The sequence below is a fragment of the Ursus maritimus genome, unplaced genomic scaffold (assembly GCF_017311325.1).
Source record: "Ursus maritimus isolate PB19 unplaced genomic scaffold, ASM1731132v1 scaffold_21, whole genome shotgun sequence".
In the NCBI taxonomy this organism is placed as follows: Eukaryota; Metazoa; Chordata; class Mammalia; order Carnivora; family Ursidae; genus Ursus; species Ursus maritimus.
The window spans coordinates 16,909,897-16,934,287 of record NW_024424564.1 but is presented as its reverse complement, the minus strand read 5'-3'; the positions used below and the strand labels follow the sequence as shown (position 1 = coordinate 16,934,287).

The 24,391-nt window shown below is 36.4% G+C and overlaps 1 protein-coding gene across 2 annotated transcripts in view; it reads right to left on the bottom strand.

Annotated features, from left to right (window-relative positions):
• ZDHHC17 (zinc finger DHHC-type palmitoyltransferase 17) overlaps window positions 1-24,391 on the bottom strand; it is an 85,468-nt gene that overhangs the window by 53,812 nt on the left and 7,265 nt on the right. For both annotated transcript variants that reach the window (XM_008684327.2, XM_008684328.2), the window contains exon 2: window positions 2,963-3,066. In XM_008684327.2, the coding sequence (XP_008682549.2) occupies window positions 2,963-3,066 (104 nt within the window). The remainder of the gene's footprint in view (window positions 1-2,962; window positions 3,067-24,391) is intronic.

The following is a 24,391-nucleotide window of genomic DNA, read 5'->3' as shown; positions in this document are numbered from 1 at the left end:
ATTTTGGAAATCAATTTGGCAATAGTTGGTAAAGTTGAAAGAACATACTGAAGAAGCCAGAAATTCCACTTGAGTTGTCTACCCTAGAAGAACTCTTGTTTATGTATATAGGAAAACAGGAAAAAGGACATTCACTGATGCAATGTTTGTAATAATAAAAAAGTACTGTAGAAACAATTTAAAGTGTCCCTCAGTAAGGAATGATAGAATAATACAAAGCAGTTAAACAATAAATTAGGTCCTTATTTATCAACACTAATAAATCACAAAAGCTATATGGTTTTTTTATTTTAAAAAAATAGGCTGTAAAGTGATATGCAGAGTAGAATACAGTTTATATAAATTTTAGGCACATATTACAACAACATATCTTATTTGTAGATGTTTGTAGAAATAAATGTACAGGAATGTTCATGAGAATGATTCACAGCAGTTTCAAGAGAGATTTCCTTGGGGAGAAGGAGGAGAGCACACTGCGCGACCTGTAGCAATTACAGCAAAACGTTAGTAGCATCTGCTTAATCTGACAGTTATATTCTTCTCTATACTTTACTGTAGAATTGAAATGTTTCACAATTTAAATAAGTGTTTTTAAAGGTAGAAATTACAAACAGCATAGATAATTTCAAGAAATAGACTAGTTAGAAGAGTATGTGAGGTATAAAGAAAGGTGGTTATTTTTTTCTTAAGATGAAAGATACTGGAGTCTGTTTTCTGATGGAAATGATGCATTTGGGTGAGATAGATTAATCACAAATGAGAGAATGGAGATATCAAAAGAAGCAGTCTCAGAAGGAAAGATGAATGTAATGCAGTGTAATTTGTGTGCTGAATACAGGGGGCACAATGTGCTCTGATTTTCGACTATACCTAACATTCAAGAAAGTAAAAGTGCCACCAGTGAAGTAAGGACCTCCGAAAGTTTGTCTTTCCACAAAAGTAATGAAAAACCTGGCAGAAAGTGTAAAAATCAACTTTTTCAGAACTCTGGGAATTAACAAAAGGCTTCCAGCAATCCAAGGAGCATTCAGTCAAAAAAATAGCTGAATTTCAGTAAGAACAGAGAACTTTGGTGGTATTTTAACATATCATAGTACCAGCATCTCTGCTTCCCAGCAGCCTTGAAAAAAAATGTTTGTATTCCTGGTACTAGTGTCACCAGCTAAACCCCAACACCACCTTTTACTGCCCACCTGCTTGAACTCACTGACCTTTGTCCCACATTTTTCCTTAAGCTCTTCTTTCCAGCTATCTCAACTCAGGCAAATGGAACCGAAACCACCCCTCAAGTGATAGCAACTGCCCTGACAAGACCTCCAGCTGGCCGAGACCACCCAGACTAGTTTGATTCTAACCCCCTGAATTGCACCTATACAGAGGGACTATGGAGTAACCTCTAGAATGACTGACAATTACTTTTATTCATTATAATACTAAAATCTCTGCCCAAGGAGGAGCACAAGCCTCATTTACATAACATAAAATGTATGCACAGGCATGTTTCCTTTTCCTTAAGCCAAGTGTGCCATCTTATCCCACCTCTACGTGTAATGACAAGAATCCCTTTTTAAAATATTCATCATAACCCTAAATAAAAGGAACCCATCCACACTTGCTCAGGGAGTCACAGCTTTGCAAGTTATTCCCGTAATCTCCTCACTTGCTGCAAATAATGTTTACTTGTGCAACAACTCCACCTGGTGTATCTGTGACTCACCAAGGAGTGAACTCACATTGCTTCGGTTATACTCGTAACTAGTAACCAGAGTGAGCAGAACTGGGATGGAGTTCTCTCAAAGCCTCATTCCAAAAGAGAAGTCATTATTTGACCTGTCTGGTGGTTCCCAGACAGGTAAGAGTCCACTTGAAAGGCTCATCTATTGAACCTCACTTAAACTCATCAAAAGCTTCTCCCTGGGGGCTGTTTGTCAAATATTTTAACATCACAGCTGCTTGAGAGGATGGGTGACAGCTGGGTCCAACAAGACAAATCAAAAAGCTTAAAAGCAAAAGCAGAGGAATAAGATATCCATAGAGGCTTTGAAAAGCTCAGACATATCCCTGGGAATCTAGAAGGCCATGCACAAGCATACGGCTGTGTGCACATGTTCAACAAAGACCTAGGAAGGCCCTAAGCTCTCACACCTGATTGACCCTGAGGTTCTGGCCAAGCAAAAAGCGAAGGCTAAGCTCTAGTAAGCTGCCTGGCAGAGTGCTAAGTGTCCTAACACACACACACACACACACACACACACACACACACACACAGAGTTCCTCAACAAAGATCAGGCTTACGGTTCTAGGGAATTAGAAGTTTCTGTCTCATCTTTTACTGACCACTAAACTAACTGAGCAGAGGTTTCGGTGGTCACACATGACAAAAGTACAGACTTTACAGAATTAGTTTAGAAATGGTACAAATAACAACAAACCCCAGGAGAATCTGATATAAAAACTATCACCTCAGGGATGCCTGGGTGGCTCAGTCAGTTAAGTGTCTGCCTTTGGCTCAGGTTCTGATCACAGGGTCCTGGGATCAAGCCCTGCATTGGGCTCCCCACTCAGTGGAGAGTCTGCTTCTCCCTCTCCTTCTTCCTCGGTGTGCTCTCTGCCTCTCTCTCAAATAAATAAAATCTTTAAAAACAAAACTATCATCTCCTAGAATTTAAATAGTCCAGTTTTTAACAAAAAAATTACAAGACATGAAAAGAAACAAGAAAGTATAACCCACAGTGGAGGGAGGGGGGAAATTAACAGAAAACTGTCCCAGAGGAATCCCAGACATTAGACTGACTAGACAAAGACTTTAATCAGCTATGTTAAATCTGTACAAAGAGCTAAAGTATGAGAACAATGTCTCACCAAATAGAGAATTATGAATAAAGAGAAATAAATGTATGTGCTCATATTTCACCTGAAATACAGATGTCAAAGAAGAAAACAACTACAACAAAAAACTTACTGTGTAGCCTTGACTATATCCCATGTGCTGTAATCATCAATATGAGTTTTCCGTCCAAGAGGTTCACCATATCCATGGTTATAATGGCTTTGGGGTTTGATTTCCTGTTAAAGAGTAAATCACACAAAGGCAAAAATTCAGAAAAGAGGTACAGAAAACATTTCAATATTTTACTACCACTTTTGCACTGTTTTGAAGAATGTTTATTATTGAAATTAATTATTCTGAAGTCTGTATTCTTCAGAGAAAAAGCACATTCACTAGATCTACCCCTTGTGTACACTCTCAAAACAGAAAAGCTGTGAGACTAGAAATTAGTGACAAATTTGAAACTGAAATTTATCTTTAGCTCCACAGAACTCTTACTTCATCAAATCAACTCTCATTCTCTCAAACCAATTTTTTTATTCCAGCATAACCCCTACCTTTAAAACTCTATTTTTTATTTTAAAATTTACTTGAGTACACTTGACATGCAGTATTACATTAGTTTCAGGTATATAACACAGTGATTCAACAACACTCTAAACTCTACTTTAACACCTAACACTCTAAAACCTTCAACACGTGCCAAATAAACTCTAAGGTGGTAAAAAAACAAAACCAATGCAGATTATTCTCCTATTATCTTCAGATATTATCTTTTCTTACAACCCTATATGCCAAGGGCTTGTTAAGCATCACCATTAGGTGAGTAAGGAACAATGGGGCAGTTCTGATAAAATGTAAATTCGCTTAAACATTTCTAAAAAGGTCAACACTCCTAATTTTAAACAGTTTTACAGAATTTTACATCCATTCAAAGCTTATATGCTGTGTGTAATTTTCTATTTAAAATACAAAATTTGTGGGGCGCCTGGATGGCTCAGTCGTTAAGCGTCTGACGTCAGCTGAGGGCGTGATCCCAGGGTCCTGGGCTCGAGTCCCTGCATCGGGCTCCCTGCTCCGCTGGGAGCCTGCTTCTTCCTCTCCCACTCCCCCTGCTTGTGTTCCCTCTCTCGTTGGCTGTCTATCAAATAAATAAATAAAATCTTTTAAAAAAAATACAAAATGTGTTACACATAGTCCGCCCCCTCAATATAACACAGCACTAAGATACAATTATGTTTCTTTTATACGACAACAGAAAACTAAGCACATTTGGCCTGCTAAACATAAAGCACTATATGGTGTACTGCAACCTCAAGCCAGGACATGGTAAGGCCAATACAAAGTTTAAGAGGTTGCCAAAAAATTCAGTAATCAAGATAAAAACTGCACAGTGAATGGATAAAGAAGATGTGGTATATCAGCCATAAAAAAGAATGAAATCTTGCCATTTGCAGCAACGTAGATGGATAGAGGGTATAATGCTAAGTGAAAAAAGTCAGAGAAACACAAATGTAGTTTGATTTCACTCATATGTACAATTTAAGAAACAAAACAAAGAAAAAGAAACAAACCAAAAAAAAAGACTCTTAACTATAGAGAAAAACCAATGGTTACCAGAGGGGAGAGAGGGGATGGGTGAAACAGATAAAGGGGATTAAAGAGTACACTTGCCATGATGACCACTGATGTATAGAATTGCTGAATCACTATACTGTACACCTGAAACTAACATAACACTGTATGTTAACTATACTAGAATTTCACAAAATGTATTTTAATGGATTCTGTTTTAAAAATCAAAGCCAAGGGACACCTGGGTGGCTCAGTTGGTTAAGCTACTGCCTTCAGCTCAGGTTGTGATCCTGGGGTCCTGGGATCAAGCCCCACCTCGTGGCTCCCTCCTCAGTGAGGAATCTGCTTCTCCCTCTCCCTCTGCCCTTCCCCTCTGCTCATGCACTCACTCTCTCTTTCAAATAAATAAATAAAATCTTCAAAAAAATAAAAAAGTCAATGCAAAAAAAAAAAAAAAAATCCCAAACATCAACCTTTTAAATATAGACAGCATCAGTATTGCTGATTTTTCCTTTTGCACTAGGCTCCAGTGTGGCTTGGAGAAGCACTGCAAACATACACCAAATACAGTCACTAGCTGTCACGGACGTTAAAAATTCAGAGTGCAAGGACAAAGTAAGTAAGAAACCTAAGTCAAATACTAGAAACAAGAACCTTTCAATAATAAGTTAAAACCTAAACAAAGACAACATAAGATCTAAAAAGTCATAACTTTAAAACCTATGTCAATTTGAAAATCTGTTAGGGCAAACTGCTATTCTTATTTACTAAGGACAAACATTTTGCTTTTACAGACAAAAACCAAATATTCATAAAATAAAAAATAAATCTCTTTTTAAGGCTTATTATCCTAATGCTTCCATGTGACTTTAATTCCATTTTTATCCCCAGAAACCTCACTTATTGTACAAAATTATTAAGTTGTACTCAGTTTCTCCACAGACCATTCTGTCTCAGTGACATTGCCAAATGTTCTAGAAATCACTTTTTTCTTCTAGTTACATTTTTAAATTAAATCTCTGTTTTATCCATCTATAAGATTTTGTTTTTACTTTTTAGTAAAAGAAACTTATTTTTTTTAAGATTTTATTTATTCATTTGACAGACAGGGAGAAAGCCCGTGCACGCACAAGCAAGGGGAATGGCAGGCAGAGGGAGAGGGAGAAGCAGGCTCCCTACTNNGCAGGAAGCCCTATGCGGAACTCGATCCCAAGACCCTGGGATCATGACCTGAGCTGAAGGCAGACGCTTAACTGACTGAGCCTACCAGGCGCCCCAAGAAACTTGATTTTTAAAAGATAATTTTAATATATCCCTACAGTAATTCCAGAGAGATAAAGTATTCCCACTAAAAGACAGAAGTAATGATGTTAAAGCAAATCTCCAGCCTGTTTCATTCCCCCCAAAAAAATTGTAGTACAGGTTTTAAATGATCTTTCTCACTTTTAAACAGACTGGAAACTGATTTATCTGTAGAACTAGAACCCCATCACTATGACAAACGACAACACTCTCTATCAAGATAATCACCACTATCACTAGGCCTAGGAATAACAGTTATAATTTTTTAATTCCAAAAACATTAAAAAATATACTATATTCTTGTAAATAAGTGCATCTTCAATAAATGTACAGATAATATTAACTTCTAATTACAAATCTGCTATTACATATCCGATACATTTTCAACATGTAAATATTTAATGATAATTTTAAATTGTATAAGTTTTCCTTGATTTTAATGGGAACTAAGAAGCAATTTAACTGCTACTTGCCAAGAAAAGTAATATCAATTTAAAAATACATATGTAGAACACTGTAATTTTTAAGAATGCAGTAAATTCATTAGAAGCAGCTTGGTGTAATAGAAAAAGTCTTTGACTAGAAGGCTACTGAATTCAAAGTCTGCCACCTTCTTATCTAGGCTATACCCAGGGAGGCAATTCACTACTATAGGATTCAGGTCCCTTATTTGTATTAAAAAAAAAGAAGGATAAATAAAATAAGGACACAGTTCCTCTAAGGTGCCTCAAGGACCAACAGCAGGGTATCCAAGAGCTCTAAGGCTTAAGCCCCACTCTCAATACATTCACTTCTTAAACAAAGGCCTGTGTTATTTATCCTATCTTTAGGTACTGAGGTTTTACATAAGGTTTCTTTAAATGAAAAAAAGATGCAGCTGCTTTTTTAAAAAAGTTCAAAAAACTACTAGATTACAAGTCCTCCAAGATGCCTTGTAAGGCGAACATACAATGATTTTCTATATTGGGATAAAGAAATTACAGCCATAGGAAGATCCTTAAGGTACCCAGTTAACAGCCAGTTTGTTTGTTTTGTTTTCTAAAGATTTTATCTATTTATTTGACAGAGAGAGAGAGAGGGAACATAAGCAGGGTGAGCAGAAGAGGGAGAGGGAGAAGCCGGCTCCCCAGTGAGCAGGGAGCTTGATGCGGGGCTCGATCAGGACCCTGGGATCATGACCTGAGCTGAAGGCAGACGTTTAACCGACTGAGCCACCCAGGCGCCCCTTGTTTTGTTTTGTTTTGTTTTGTTTTTAAAGTAGGCTCCACACCCAGCATGGAGTCCAACTCGGGGCTCGAACTCACAACCCGGAGATCAAGACCTGAGCTGAGATCAAGAGTCAGACACTTAACGGACTGAGCCACCCTGGGACCCCAACAGCCAAAGTCCTGGTAGTTGTTGAAGAGAACTGAAGGAAGGAGAAAGCACCTCCAAAATCTAATGCTAAAGTAGTAGACAAGAATAAGAAGAGCTGGGATAAGCTCAGCAGCTGCACACTGCTGCAAAGGGAAATCATGACAGGACCTAAATTTATACAGCAGGTACAGGCAAATGCTGACTGGTGTATCAAGATGACAGATGCCATTAATAAATGTTTTTTCAAATGCCCCGGTGGAATATAGCCAATCAACTAGTTACCAAGTGTCCATGTGCAATCTAGTTAACTTTTTTCAGAACGCTAGACCTATTAAATCTTTAGTTTACATTTATTTTTATTTTTTAAAAAACAGGGAAGCAGCATTGACCAAAGTATCCTCTACGGCCCAGAGCTTATGTTTATTAGCAACTGAATACAGATGTTTTATATAAGGTTCTGTAAGAATTGATTCGATGGTAGAGTACTTCTGAAAGAATAACTGTGCAAGATGAGTAAATTCAGGAATATTCAGGAAAAAAAGGGTAAGGGAAGAGATTTGTCCTACCACCGACTACAGTATATAAGGAAGGAAACACATGCAAAAATAGAAGCAATGCAGTAATAAACAGGGCAAGGGAATAGAGCTTGAAGAATGAGAATTAGAATCATGAGGGAAAGATTATTCAATAAATGGTATAAATGGACAACTGGCTACCATTCGGGATAAAAAAAAAATGTAGCGATCTCCAACATAAACGCTGATATGCTCTAAGGAAAGAGGCTAACAAATATAGCCAAAGATACAGTTTCCTTAATGGCAGATGATGCTGAAATGTATTTGAAAATAACAGGGCCACAAAAAAAAGAATTCAGGGCAGCATGAATGGAGGCTTCCCAGGTCAGCCACATTCTCCGTAAGAACATACAGATGCCTATGTGAGAGAAGGATGGGGTTCTCCTGGTGAGAGAAAGATACATCTTCCTGTTCTTGGGGAGTGTGTACCCCTCCTGGACTCTCCTGACTGTTCTGGAAACTCTGGCCATACCCAAAGTCTAAGTAACTTGTTCAAAGGCTCTAGGATTTTCTTCAATGCTTACTACAGGACAAGGTAAATTGCAGGTCAATTTCCCAGGCTTCCCAGAGATGTGACTATCCCCTGGCAGGACCAGGCTCCAGCCTATCTATTCCCACCTAACTCCTCATATCAGGTAACTTCCAGCTAGGCCAAAGACTTAAATATAAGAATACTCGCAATAGTAGTCCTAATGTAAACAAAACAAAACAAAGTTCTGAGAAAAGCATGAATAACACCACATTTGACAAAATGGGCAAGGGATATGAAGATAATTCACAGGTGGCAAAATACAATTGTCAGAGAGAGAGAGCAAGCACACCCACGTGCAAAAGAGATGAAAAAGACACCATAATTCCAAATTAATTAAATAAATGCATTCCCAAACCCCTCCCCCCAAAAAAGGGAGAAATCAATTTAACATTCTAGGGCACAAACATGTTACCTACAAGGCACATGTTACCTGCCTATCTTTGGTGCATAGCCCACATACACAGTGAGTTAGCAAGCCAGCAGGGATTAACTAAATGCTTATGATTTGCACTGTGTAAATGTCTGCTGTCAGGTATCCCTCTAATAAGGCAGACTCTGAATCAAGGAGCTAAATGTATTTAATTATATAATTTTGAGTCGCTCAAATTTAACTTCATTAAATGTACGAGATAAAATTAGAGCACCATAAAGGGTTACCAACAAGAAGAAGAAAGGAAAGGAAACAAGCTCTATGCATACTTGACTTATTTTTAATAAGTCCCAGCTAAAACTGCGAAGCCAAATGTGAGACCTTCCTAAAACCTGAGGTTGTGATGAACGAACTTCTATGCATACCATAAGGATTTGTTAAAAAGTAATATCAATTATATACAACAAAAAGACAGCATAAGCATAAAACAAATATAACCAAGGGAACAATAAATAAGGAAAAGCAGTAGCCATTACAAGATCATAAAATGATTTAAAAAGTGTATTTAATTAACAGTGCCAGCAGATGGCACTATACTCAAGCCAGAATGCTTTCTAACTTTTTTTGATGCTCTCTTTAAGGGAAGATTAGACAAAAATGATTTGATAATAAAATGGAAAGATTTTGAATCAATTTTTTCAGTAAGCAACAGGTCCCATATATTACATATTCAGCTGCGGTTCCGGATCCCTGCCTAACACTACGTGATTGCTGCTTCTAATAGAGAGTCGAACTTCACTCACAAGTTCTCCTCATTCTGGAGTAATACCACCATTGCCTCAATCCAAACTATCAAAATAATCTTGCTGCTTCCAACAAATGTTAGAGTAGGAAAATGTTCATCGTCACCTTCTGGCTTCTTTAAAAACTGGTTTTCACTTCATTTCTTTCTAGGATTAATCCACACATATATAAATATTTGTAACAATATACATAAATTTGGCATACATTTTTTTCTTTCCCCACAGGCATTTGATGAACAAATGCCTACATGTACATTTTTCTCCTTCTCATACCTCTTTAAAAATAAACTTTATTTTTAGGATTTTTATTTAGGATAAGATTTATAAAAACAATGCAGAGTTCTCATATTCTGCATACCCAGTTAACATCCAACATTAGTACCGCATATTTGTTGCAATTAATGAACTAATATTGATACATTATTGTTAGCTGAAGTCCATACTTTATTCAGATTTCCTTAGTTTTTACATAATATCCTTTTTCTGTTCCAGGATCCCATCTATAACATCACATTACATTTAAGTTGTCATGGCTCCCTACGCTCCTCTTGGCTATAACAATTTCTCAGATGTCCCCTTGTTTTCAATGACAGTTAGGTATTTTGCAGAATGACCCTCAACTGGGATTTGTCTAATTTTTCTTTTCGTTATTAGTCTAGAGTTATGTGTTTTTAGGAGAAAGTGCTGTTTCCTAATTTAACCTAATTTTTAAAATTTCTTTCAACACTGCTATAACAATCTTTGTTCATCCAATTATCTTCATGTAGTCTGTAATCATAGTACTCATACTTTATATTCTTCCATTTTACATTTCTTCATGCCATTATAGGTAGTTTTTATAAGTAATGCTTTGAACCACTGCAAAATATTTAATTAAATTGACATATTGAAACATACTGAAACATTTCCCAATCACTAAACATTAGGTTACTCTTACATTTCCTAACTAAGCTCAGATGTTACTTCTTGGGCATTCCATTCTTTGTCTTCTCCTAACATTTTCTTCACCATTGAACATAAACTATGACAAGTCAAGAAGCCCACCTTAAATCATTTGTGTACTCCCAGTGCTTAGCACAAACAGAGACTGGCATAGTATTTATTGCCCTTAAAGGAAATTACAGAACAAATGAATTGACTTTCCCCACTACTAAACAATACTACCTTTAAGTCATTTAATATTTCTTCTTTTTAACTGGACAAAACTTCCTAAAGAGGAATTCTTAAAGAGGATGAATATTTTTATGGTTTTTGATACAGTATGTAAATTGTTTTACAAAAGGATTATATTTATAATCCCACCAGCATCATATGATTGACCATTTCTAAATATATTCACTAGCACCACTCTTATTTTTATTGAATTCTTCCCTTAATTTAAATAAAGTAAACAATACTTGATATTTCAGGGGTGCCTGGGTGGCTCAGTAGGTTAAGCTTCTGCCTTAGGCTCAGGTCATGATCTCGGGGTCCTAGGATGGAGCCCCATGTCAGGCTTCCTGCTCAGCAGAGAGTCTGCTTGTCCCTCTGCCTCTGCCCCTCCTGCTCTCTCCAGGAGCCACCTCCCCCCCCCCCACTCATGCACCTGCTCTTTTTCACTCTCTCAAATAAATAAAATCTTAAAAAAAAATACTTGGTATTTTAACTTTCCTATTCTATGTCATCTTTTGAGACTTGCCTGTTCTTATCCTTTGGCCATTTTATTCTATTTGAGGCCTGAAATTTGTTTGTTTAACAGATTTGAATCAGATTTTCACATATTGAGAAGATTAGATATTAACCTTTTTCATACTGACCTAAACACTTCTGTTCTATTTTTTGAGTTATTTATATTTTCAATATATTTCAAGAATTATGCTCTTTATAATCACATACAATCTTTTCCTTGGGCTTTCTGGTCCTAACTTTTATATTTAAATGCTACTGTGATCATTAGTGCTAACCATTAAATATTTCCAATTCTCTTTCCAAGTACATAGCAGGATTATACACCATGGCCCCTTGAAAGTGAAGTGAGTCCAAGTGGCTTTTTTTTAATTAATAGAATATGAATAAAAGAGACATGTTGTTTTCAGAGAATAGGTTTTAAGAGCCAGTATGCAATTCCTCATTCTCTTTCCCTCTACCATGGAAAATGGCAATATTCCAAAGAGTGGATAATCAGTTGAAAATGGCAATATTCCAAAGAGTAGATAATCAGTCGAATTCCCAAAGCCACTATCCAACCCACAATGCATATGTACTGCACGTTAACATGTAAGCCACTAAGACTTTAGCGTGGCTACTGCAGCAAAACCTAGCTTAATCTGACTAATACAACTCAGAATTATTTTGGTAAAGAGTATGCAATGGAGAGCATAAAGCATTTCCACTGTATTTTGGAGCTCGATATCCAGGATAACCTCTGCATCTCAAGACCTTTAATGTAATAACTAGTATACAGGAGTATTGCTAATGCTCAAATTTATCTTGTATCTCGACACATGATTAAAAATATTCATTTGTGTTTGATGATTTCTTTGAGTAGTCTAAGAATACAAACAAGTACTCCAAACATTTACTCCTGCAAGTAAATGTGGTCTTTCACTTCTGTGGCATATGACATTGGCAAAAACATCAAGTGCAATACTGGGGAAAAAATGATGACAGTACGTCCTTATTTCCTTACCTTTTTTTCCACTTTAAAAAGGCAATGTCTTTATTGTTTCTCCATTATATATAAGTTGTTAAATAGTATTCAAATACATTCCAGAGAATGAATAACATTGTACTTGGATATAAATACCCAGTTGGCCACCACCCCTATAAAACATGTCCAATTTCATATTTCACTTGAGATTAACTCTCAATTTTATTCTCCAACTATAGGATTCTGACTAGCATTCTTTTCATATCATCTCCTAGTTGGCCTGAAAATCTCACGGAAGTCTCTTTCCACTTCTCTGCTTCCTGCCCTTCACACACACAGCCAACTCTTCTTAACCAGCAACCCAAGCTCAAGTACTGGCCACATTTCCAGCTTGGCCCCAGAAAGGTAGGGCAGACACAAAATGTCCCATCTGTGGCAAATACCTTTTAAGCAATTTAAGTTTTGTTTGTTTTTTAAATGTATGAGTCAAGTGCACGTGTGCATTAAGTTTTAAATTTATTTACCAAGTTGCAAATACGATGTCAAAGAAACACTGAAAATCCTAAAAGAAGAAATGCACAAATCCCATCTTCAATTGAGAATAAACAAAGGTACTTATTAGGCATCCAGTTCAGTAGGCAATAGATAATCAGGGAGTTTTGAGCAAGGAAATTACAGATTAGATATACAATTTTAAAAGATCATCTAATGATCTTTCTCCTCCTCACCATCTTTACAATATATTCTTCCACCTTCCTGTATAATTTACTAAAAGGCATTTCCAACTAGCAAAATGTCCACACTAAATGTCATTCAAGCCCCCAAAATTTCAGGTGCAATTAATTAGCTACCAAGTCTTACTACTTCTTTTCTCAAAGCAAATCCATCACTTCTTTTTTGTTTTGCCTCTACAATATCTTCTCAAATGGTGTAGCCACCTTACTGTTCCAATCACTTCCCTGCTTAAAATCCTTATAATCATGCAAATAGGGTAAAGTGGTAACACTTCAGTAAGCATGCAAAATTGCATGAACTGGCCCCAACTTACTTTTTCCAACCTTAGTATCTACCATTTCCTTCTAAGCATCTTAAATGTTTAACAGCCATCCCAAGAAGTCTTGTATATTAAAAACCTTAAGGTCCTTTCACTCATGTTAGCTATTCCACTTAGAAGGCACGCCCCATCTCAGATCTGGCAAACTTTTACAAATCCTTCAATTCACAATTCAAATGTCACCACAGCCTTCCTTGTTTCCCTCAGGCAGAGTTAACAATCCAGTTTTCTGTGTTCCCAATCCTCTGAAAACAAATAATTACAATACTGTGTGATGGTGTATTAGTTTTCCATTACAGCTATAATAGGTTACCACAAACTTAGAGGCTTAAAACAACACAAATATATTATCTTATAGTTCTGGAGGTCAGAAGTCCAAAATCAGACATCAGTATCAGAAGGTGTCAGCAGGGCCACACTCCCTCAGGAGGTACCAGGGGAGAAGCCATTCTTTGCCTCTTCTAGCTCTGGTAACTTCCGGCATTCCCTGGCTTGTGGCAACCTCACTCCAATATTCCAGGCCCACATCTCCCAATCTCTCCAGTCTGCTTCATATAACCTTCTGTGCATGTGTGTTCAAATCGCCCTCTACCTCCCCTTTATAAGGATACACGTGACTGCAATTAGAGTCCACCTGGATATCCAAAATAACCTCCCCATCTCAACACCCTTAATTTAATTATCCCCGCAAAGACTCTTTTCCATTTAATAAGGTAACACAGGTTCCAGGGATTAAGATTTGATTTTGGGGGGGGCCATCATTCTGCCTACCACAGGACAGGAATAGAGAGAGAAAAGTGAGAAGTTTCTTTCATGATGGCTCTAGCCTAACTAGCTTCTAAAGTGTTCTCCTGGTCCAAAGGAAACACTGTTAACATCACTACACACACAGAGGAAGCCCTCTCTTCTGGCTCTTCCACTGCAATACTATTTTATGTATCCCTTACCTTTATGCTTCCCCAGGAAAGCAGCAATGGCCTTCAGTCTGTGGGCCTTCAATAACTGCAGGGGACCCAAATCACACTTTTCCATGAATTCTCTAACACTCCACTAAGACAGCATCCCAGCAGGCATCCAGACTTAGACAAATTTTCCCTCCTGAAAAGTTCCCCAGTCTTTCAGAGAAATTGTTTGCAACACACACAGAGGACAATATAAACACTACAGCACTCCCTCTTGGATTAATAACTCTTCAAAGAGCCCTTCCTCTCATTTAAGTCTCTCTCAATTTTGTATAAGCTGGAGGTAACAGAGTTCCAGGACAAATCATGGCCACTTCCCAGCAAGCTCAGCATCTCTGTTTACACCACAGGGATCCTTTGTCAACTACTGTCCTCAGCTTTGAACTCCAGGAAAAATGCTTAGATGACACAAAAAGTCCCATTTAATATCTTATTATATATCATAAATCACATAAATCACAAATATACCATATATAATTTATTCTTTCACACCTAGTATTTTTCACTTAACATTATGTTTCTGAGATCTCTCTGTGCTGATACATGTAGTTCAATGCAATTGCTAGATAGTACTCTATTATATGAATAAACCACATACAGTTTCCTACTGAGACTTTTTGCTACTATAAACCATACTACAATGAACAATCTTATACAAATCTCACCTGTAAAAGTTTCTCTAGGGTAAGCACCTAGTAATAGAACATCTGGATAAAAAGATTTTAGTATCTTCAACTTTCCTATCATTAAATTGCTTTCTAAGGTGGTAAGACCAATTTAAGCTTCACTAGCAATGTCTGAGTTTTCACTATATTTAGATTTACCAGACTTAATTTTGAGGAAATCTGATGGGTACCAAATTGGACCTTGTTTTAATCTGCATTTCCCTGAAGCAAAGAAAATGTATCCAGGAGAAATCAACTATATCAATGCTGATGAAAACTCAAGAAGGATAAGGACCACATGATGACCACTGGATTTAGCAACCGACATGCTGCTTTACTTTGACAAGGTGGGGCATATGCCAGGCTGGACTGATTAAAGAAAAGATGGGAAGGAAAGGAACTGGGAACAGCAAATATAAGCAACTCTTCTGACGAGTTTTGCTATAAAGAAGAGCAAAGAAATAGGGCAGAAAACAGAGGTAAGTGGGATTAAAGAAAATAAGGTTTGATTTTGGGATTTTTTTTTTTTTTTGGCTGGGAAAAATGATTAGTAGATATAATCTAATAAAGCTAAAAACTGACGATGTAGGAGTGTAAGAACTGCTGGAGAGATGCCATAAGTCGGCCTGAGAGAACAGAAATTAGTGTAACCAAACATATACAGTACTTTCATGCTGAAAACCACAAAACACTGATGAAAGAAAACAAAGATCTGAACAACTAAACAGACATACCATATTCATGAATTGGAAGACTTAACATGGTAAAGATGTCAATTCTCCCCATACTGATATACAAGTTTAATGCAATTCCTATCAAAGTCCTAGGAAGATTTTTTGTAAATATAGACAAGATTATTTTAAAATTTACATAGGAAGGCAAATAAAGTAGCTAAAATAATTTTGAAAAAAATGAATAAAGAAAGCAGTTACTCAATTTCAAGACCTTTTATAAAGCTACAGTAATCAGGATGGTATAGTACTGGCTGAGGGACAGACACATAGATCAGTGAAGTGGAACACAGAACCCAGAAATAAGCACACACAAATATGCTCAACTGATCTCTGACAACAATGTAAAAACAATTCAATGGAGGAAAGATAAGCTTTTCAACAAATGGTATTGAAGCAGCTAGATATTTACAGGCCACAAAAAGCCCAAAACACAAAAAACCTCAACCTAATTCTCACACTTTATGCAAAAAATAACTGATCCTGAACTTCAGTGTTACCTGTGAAACTATAATGTAAAAAAGAAAAAATCTTTGAGATTTTTGGCTAGGAAAGAAGAATCTTAGACTTAACTCAAAAAAATACAGCCCATAAAAGTAAAAACTTATAAACCAGACCTCATCAAACTTTAAACTTATGCCATGAGAAAGACCCTATTGAGGCTGAAAAGACAAGCTAATAGACTGGGAGAAAATATCTGCAAGCCAAAACAAAGAACTAGTGTCTAGAATACATTTAAAACTCAACAGTAAAATAATCAATTGAAAGAAAGTGGCAAAAGGCATTGTTATGGGCTGAATTGTGTCCCCCAAAATCCACTTATTGAAGCCAAGCTGCCAGTACCTCAAAATGTTACTGTATTTGGAGCTAAGCCATTTAAAGGGGGAATTAAGTTTAAAAGAGGTTGCCAGGGTGGGCCCCAATCCAATCTGACTGGTGTCCTTAAAGGAAGAGGATATCTGGACACAGACACCAGGGTCACTGTGAGCACAGTTAAAAAACCATGTGAGGACACAGCAAGAGGGCAGCTGTCTATAAGCCAGAGTGGGACCTCAAAAGAAACCAAGCCCGCTAATACCTTGATCTTGGACTTCCACGCTTCAAAACAATGAGAAAATAAATTTCCATTATTTCAGCCACTTTATGTGTGGTATTTCTATGCTCTAGCAAACTATTACAAAGAGACATTTCACCCAAGAGGATATAAGATGGCAAGTAAGCACATGAAAACATAGTCAGCAACAATGGCCATTAGGGAAATGCAAATTAATACCACAATGACTTATCATCATCTACTATTCAAATGGGCTAAAATCAAAAAAAGTATCAATAGTAAATGCTGGTGAAAATGCAGAGATCAGATTACTCATACCCTGCTGACTGAAATGTAAAATGTACAGCCACTCTGGAAAACAGCTTGACAGGGTTTTTTTTCTTTTTTCTTTTTCTTTTTTTTTTAAAGATTTTATTTATCTGACAGAGAGAGACACAGCCAGTGAGAGAGGGAACACAACCAGGGGGAGTGGGAGAGGAAGAGGCAGGCTCCCAGCAGAGCAGGGAGCCCGATGCGGGGCTCGATCCCAGGACCCTGGGATCACGCCCTGGGCTGAAGGCAGACGCTTAACGACTGAACCACCCAGGCACCCCTTGACAGTTTCCTGAAAACACTAACATACAACTACCCTATAACCCAGTGAAATGAAAACTTTTTTTAAGATTCATTTATTTATTATTTTAGAGACAGAGAGGGAGAGAGAGCGTGTGCATGGGGAAGAAGGGCAGCGGAAGAGGGAGAGAATCTTAAGCAGGCTCCATGCCAAGGGCAGAGCCCAAATTGGGGCTCAATCTCAGGACCCTGAAATCACAACCTGACCTGAAATCCAGAGTCAGACACTTAACTGACTGCACCACCCAGGTGCCCCATGAAAAGTTATTTTTACTTTACACAAAGACCTGTACACAAATGGTTAAAGTAGCTTCATATATAATAACCAAAAACTGGAAACAATCCAGATAGCCTTCTATAGGTAAATGGTTAAACAAACTGTAATATATCCATACACTACCCAGTAATAAAAAGGAACGAAATAATGACTGACTGCTACAACCAGACAAATCTCCAGAGAATTATGCTGATTGAAAAAAGCCAATCCCATAAGGTTACATACCACTATGATTCCATTTAAATAACATTCTTAAAATTACAAAACTATAGAAATGGATAACAGTTTAGCATGGTATACAAGGGCAACACGAAGGATCTTTGCGGTAATGAAATGTTCCATATCTTTAGTGATTCAATATAATCTCCTGGTTGTGATATTACACTATAATTTTGCAAGGTGTTGCCACTGGGGGAACCTGGGTAAAGGGTACACAAGATCTCTCTGTACTTTTTCTTACAATTGCATGTGAATTGAAACTATCTCAAAATAAAAAGTTTAACTTAAAAATGAACTTAAAAATGTTAAATTTGTACAATTTATCATAAATAAAATATGCCTTAACAAAAAGAGTTATGCAGTAGAAAATATTTTTTTAAAAGGCATATATGTTTTTAAAAAACCATCCATATCAGCATTGTCCAAAAGAACTTTCTGCAATTACAGATATATTCTACATTTCTACGCTGTCTCAAACAGTAGTCACTAGGCACACATAGCTAACAGACACTTGAAACTTGACTAGGGTGACTGAAAAACTGAATTTTCTATTATATTCATTTTAATCAATTTAAATTTAAATTGCCACATGTCATTGGTGGTGGCTACCACGTTAAACAAGGCAGGTCTAGACATTACAAAGAAAGGGGAAAGATCATATGGTACAATGGAACTACATCCAAAGTATATTCAGAAAAAATGCACTGGTTATATTACTTTTACCTTCTACTATATACCTTCTGTACTACTTAAATACTTGACAATAATCAAGTGTCACTTTTTTTAAAAGCAAAAAAACCCATACTGGAATTTAAATGTCTGACACCTTAAAAATTCATATATACTATTCAACAATATAGAACAAATCAGATGTTAGGATAAGAGTTCAGAAAGTTTTTATTTGGTCTGCTATGTTATGGTTCCAGATTCTAGTTTGTCAAAGTTTTTTCCCCCAAGGGTGGACTTTGTTAGATTTGGTTACATTCAATTATCCACAGAAAAAAAGAAGACAAATAAGGAAAAAACAAGTTTAAATAATGGAAACTTATGAAATCAACTCAATTAACTTCTTACATAAACAGGTGAAAGATGCTGGATATTCATAATGGGTGTTCAATCAGAAAGCAAAATTCCATTAGAAAGAATGTCTACAGTTTACTCATGATCATAGTTGCAGAATTACAAATGGAGAGTAGTGAATACTTATAATTACAGCAAAGGGTGATAATATAAGCAACAGTGGGACTCTTGGTTTAAAACCAAGGTGCCTGGACTCAAGCCAGCAACACTTGTCTTCTCATCAGCTATTCCACAGATTTAATACTAAGAATATTTATCTTCAACGCCTCAAACCCCTCCCCCTTGATCACACCTAGGGTTATTTCATTTCTTTTCCAGGAATTTTATTAATGAAAACATATTTTACCTTATATGTTCAGAATAAGCAGGGGAAAAGAAAAAATAGAATGGAATAAACAAAAATTCTGAAGGAGAGTGTTTTGTTGTTGTTGTTGTTGTTTTAAAGATTTTATTTATTTGACAGAGATAGAGACAGGCAATGAAAGAGGGAACACAAGCAGGGGGAGTGGGAGAGGAAGAAGCAGGCTCCCAGAGGAGGAGCCTGATGCGGGACTCGATCCCAGAACGCCGGGATCATGCCCTGAGCTGAAGGCAGAAGCTTAACGACTGAGCCACCCAGGCGCCCCTGAAGGAGAGTGTTTTTAAGAAAATCCAGTTTTAGGATTTCAAGTCAAATGGTTACTCAAAGAAGTAGACTTAGAGCAACTGCCAAAACTGAGTCCTCCCCTAAAACCTTTAACAAAAGCTGAGAGTAATTCTGAGTTTTTCAATTATATAGTCAAAAATAATTTGTGTTTTGACCTATTAAATTATATGGCAGAATATATGTGAGGATTACGGGTTTGGAGTTAGAGAGCTTAGGTTCTAATATAAACTGCCAACTGCTAATGATGTGAAACTGAATAAATTACTTCACCCCTCTGACTCTGCTTCCTAATCTGTAAACAGTTCCATAATACCTGCTTTGCAGAACTTTAAGAAGTAAATGAGCAGAACACTGAAATAACCAAAATGTCCTTCAGTAGGTGAATGAATAACTAAACTATGGTACACCCGCACAATGGAACATTATTCAGCATTAAAAAGATGAGCTGTTGAGTCATGAAAAAACATGGAGGAAACTTAAATGCATATTACTAAGTAAAGAAGCCAATCTGAAAAGGTTACACACTATATGATCCCAATTACAGGACATTATGGTAAAGGCAACACTATGAAAAGAGTAAAAAGATCAGTAGTTGCCAGAGTTAGCAGGGAGGGAGGGATGAATATAGGTGGTGCACAGAGGATTTTTAGGGCAGTGAAACTATTCTGTATATACTATCGTAACAATGCATAGATGTCATTACATGTTTGTCAAAACCCAAAGAACATATACCAAAAGTGAACCCTAATGTAACGTATGAGCTCTGGGTGGTAATGATGTATCAATGTAGGTTCATATGCAGCAGAGGGTGGTGCAGGTGTGGGGGCAGCAAGTATATGGGAAATCTTTATACTTTCTGCTCAGTTTTGCTGTAAACTCAAAACTGGTCTAAAAAATAAAGCCTATTAAAAAAACTTCAAGAATTTTTTAAAAAGTAAATGAGGGCACTTACAATCACAGCTAACCAGTGCCTGGCAAATGATATTCAATCAACTCTATGACTGTATTAATCACTTTCACATTGTGCTGTGCTATAAAAAAGGAGCAACTGAATTCAAGCAGTTTAAACCTGGATTCAAATTCAGTTCCGCCACCTACCAACAAGTAACTTACTCTCTCTATGCCTCCATTTCCTCATTTGTAAAATAGGTATAGAAAAGTGGGAGAATTGAATGAATATACATGCAAAACTATTCAGGATAGTGGCTAGCTCAGTTATAATTTGATAAATGTTAACAATTACCATTATTGTTATCAAACCGAAGAGATAACATGAAAAGCATACAGTACAATTCTTCATACACTAAATGTCAAATCAGCTTCCTTCCTCCTCCTGTAGTAAAACTTTTACCACATATCAAGTATGTATCAATGAATGGAGAACAAAATATGAGATAGTTTATAAGAATCCTCTCTGGAACTTTTTCAAAATATACATACCACAAATCCACATACTAAATTACAAACTTTAAGAGGTGTGCATGGAAACAGGTGTATTCTAACAAAGTTCTCCATAAAATTCTAATACACACACACACACACACACACACACAATTCTTAGCTCACCCAACCCATCTCCCACACAAATCCAGTCCTGATAAAGTTATTGAATACCAGTGACCAATGGGATTCAATGCACTGAAACATACATTATAATATAAATTTCTTGGAGTTTCTATGTATTGTCCCAATAAGGGGCTGACAAATATATCCCACAGGTCAAATCTGACTCACTACCTGATTTTATATACAAAGTTCTATTGGAACATGGCACACCCAATCATTTCCATATTGTCTTTGGCTGCTCTAATAGGACCACCACAGGGCTGAGTAATTGCTACAGAGACTATATGGCCCACAAACTTGAAAATATTTACTACCTGGCCTTTACAGAAAGTCTCCCAACTCCTGGTCTAGATTATTCACACAGAACTCTATTCAGTAACTCGACTAGAACATTTGGCATTAAGAATGAGTTCAATGTAATTACAATATCTCTTAAAGCATGTAAAAAACTAGATGACTGGAAACAAAGCAAATAAACAGTTCTTTCAGTTAAGAATATAGAGGACAGAAATAATTTTGCCTGCTAGCATTCCTTCTTTAAGGAAACTATTCTCCCCTCAAATCCAACCAAGAGATCTGAGCAAATTACAGGCCTTATTTCATGGTCATAAGAGTGGAAACAACCTAAATAAGAAAAATGCAATGGCACTTTCCATTGTGGAATAAGGGAAGACATGCAGTCCCTCTCTAATTGTTAGTTAAAATTTGAGATAGATGGGGGGAAAAAAAGTCAGCATCCATGTCACCACTATAGAGAAGAAAGAAAATTCTCTACATTAGGAGAAAACAGAACTGAAATGCAAAGATGAGAACAGATAGAAAACAGTCTTGGTGACATTCTCGGCTCAAGTTCCAGGTACCCTTGAGTCCAAATGCATCCCTGCCATCCTAAGTTAGGGTTATGTAAATCAGTAACTTCCCTTTTTGCCCAAGTAAGTTTTTAAAAGGGTTTGCAACTCAAGGATTCTAACACAACAAGCAACCTCTCTCTTCAGTTCACAGAAGGGTTTATTTTTTTATTTTTCATGAAAATATGGACGGTTTTGCTCATCCCTCATCAAATCCTTCATAAGTTAACAAATGTTGGTAATCCAGAAACTTATTTTTAAAAACTGACAAGGGTAGGGGTGCCGGGCTGGCCCAGTCAGTTAACCACCTGCCTTCAGCTCAGGTCATGATCTCAGGGTCCTGGGCTGGAGTCTCCGCCCATTGGGCTCCCTGCTCAGTGGAGAGTCTGCTTTTCCCTCTCTCTCTGCCCCCACCCCTTAAACACGCTCTCTCAAAAAAAATCTTTAAAAAAAAGTTGACAAGGGTATAGTACAGTAACATCTCAATCAGTTACTATTTTTCACTTGATTTTTCCTAATATTAAAGAACTGATTTTTAAAAATATAAGCTGTTTAACGTATATGCAAAAAAAAACAAAAAACAAAAAACCACACACTTCAGGTACATTTAGCCCCCTCACCTCCATCTCCTCAATAATAAACATTCATAATCAGAAAAACAAGCTTAAGACATTATAATATTGTAATTTATCAAAGATTCTATCATATTTAGTGTTTATTGATCCTAGAAAATGCAATAAGCATGTGACAAATTTTCACCAACAATTAAAACAAAAGCAAAAAATAATATCCCTTTATAACTCAGGAAATTAAGTTCTTTGCAATATCTCCTTTACAGAAAGCTGAAGTTTCACTACACTTTCAAATTAGTTGCCAGTGTAGTTCTATTTTAAGGATATTTTAATAGAAGATATTATCCTACCACTGGAAAATTACTATACTGCATGAGAATTTTATTTGCATATTTTATAAATACAATATTGCCTTGAATCAATTTTTCAAACTCCAAAGTTTAAAGTATTCGATATTTTATTTTTAAATCACCTTTCTGTACTAGAATCTAATTACAAAATAATACTAGAGTTAGATGATGCTAGGAAAGAGCGTTTCACATAACCCTGATACTGAAATGCTTTTTGGATTATGTGGTTGTTAAGAGGTTCTGTCAAAAAGCACACTGTATCAAGATGCCGTAACTAACTAATCCTAACTACCCTAACATAACATTAGAATACTCTCTAAAGGAAAAGAAGTTTGCCATGGGTTTTTAATTTTTAACAAAATTTTAACAAGCTCACTTTTATCTATTGTGAGGGATCTAAAGGCCTACAGTTAATATTTTGTTATTTTACAATGCCTTATTTTATATTCCCCATTACTTTGTGACCTGTCAAAGCATCAAGATCATACTCAGATGTTCAATAAACTCTCCTCATATCAAAGCACACATTTTTAAGAAAATTAAATAGTATTTAAAAAGCTTAAAGTCCTCTGCCCATCTTCTCCTCAATCCCCAATCAATTTTAATTATCTTAGCTTCTTAGCTGCCTCCATATCTAGTACATGTATACTACTATTGCTTGAAATTACTAACTTCTTACCACAACATTAATACTAACATGCATTGTGTTACTAAGCGCCAGACTTAACCTTGACAATAACTTCATGAGGTAGGTGCTATTATACTCCCATTTTTGTCTGGAAAATTAGGACACAGTTCAATAACTTGCCCAGGGTCACATAGCTAGTAAGAGGCAACACTAGAATTTAAACTCAAGCAGCCACACTTTTAATCAGTATCTTCTTACACCTATCCACTCCACAGTCCGTTCTAAATAAATACTTTTGGGATGATTCTCTCAAACTAAATCAAAGTAATGAGCAAAATAAAACAAACAAGTCAAAACTGTAAAATGGCATTTCTCACAACCAATATAATTTTTTGGTTTATAGATCAGTAGTTTTCAACTTTGGCTTTGAAACAATCTGAGGTCACCAATTAGTTACATTTTCATTTTGTATCTATTGATTCAGTGGTTACTATGCTTAAGGTACAGTATTTTAAAATCTAAATTACAACTACATGACCTATAGCATTCTTCCTGAATAAAAAAAGGCATTAGATTCTTAAAAACTGCCAGAAAGATATGTTTTAAAGGAAAAGAGTATGACAGTAACCTATCAGAAGAAGAAAAACAGTTTTCAAAGGAATTTTCTATCTACTTTCTGAAAGCAAATTATTTATTTTTGTATACACATATATATCTCTACCTACATAATAGGGCAAAAAATAGTAATGGAAAAAGGCAAAATCATTTTCACTAAAGAAAAACTTCAAAAAAGAGATCTTATAAAATCTGATGGCAAGAGAAGTAGTAATACTGTGGCTTAATGTTTTAAACAAAGAAAAAAAATGAGACATGAATATGGACAAAATTAATGTGAAGCAAAAAACACTGCCATTTTAAAAAAGAGAGAAACCAGAGAAAAGGCAGTAACAGAAGTTTTGAAATTGAGAAAAAAGGGAAGCAAACAAGAGATGAAAGCCCTAGATAATCTAGGCAATCCAGTTCAAAGCTCTAAGTCAGATCTTGCTGAAACAGAGAGCCCCTATAATAATACTCTGGCAAAAGGACGTATTGTGGCCTCATTCTATGAAAGAGCTAGGATGGCTTATTGTGGATATACTAGTGGATGAAATGGAA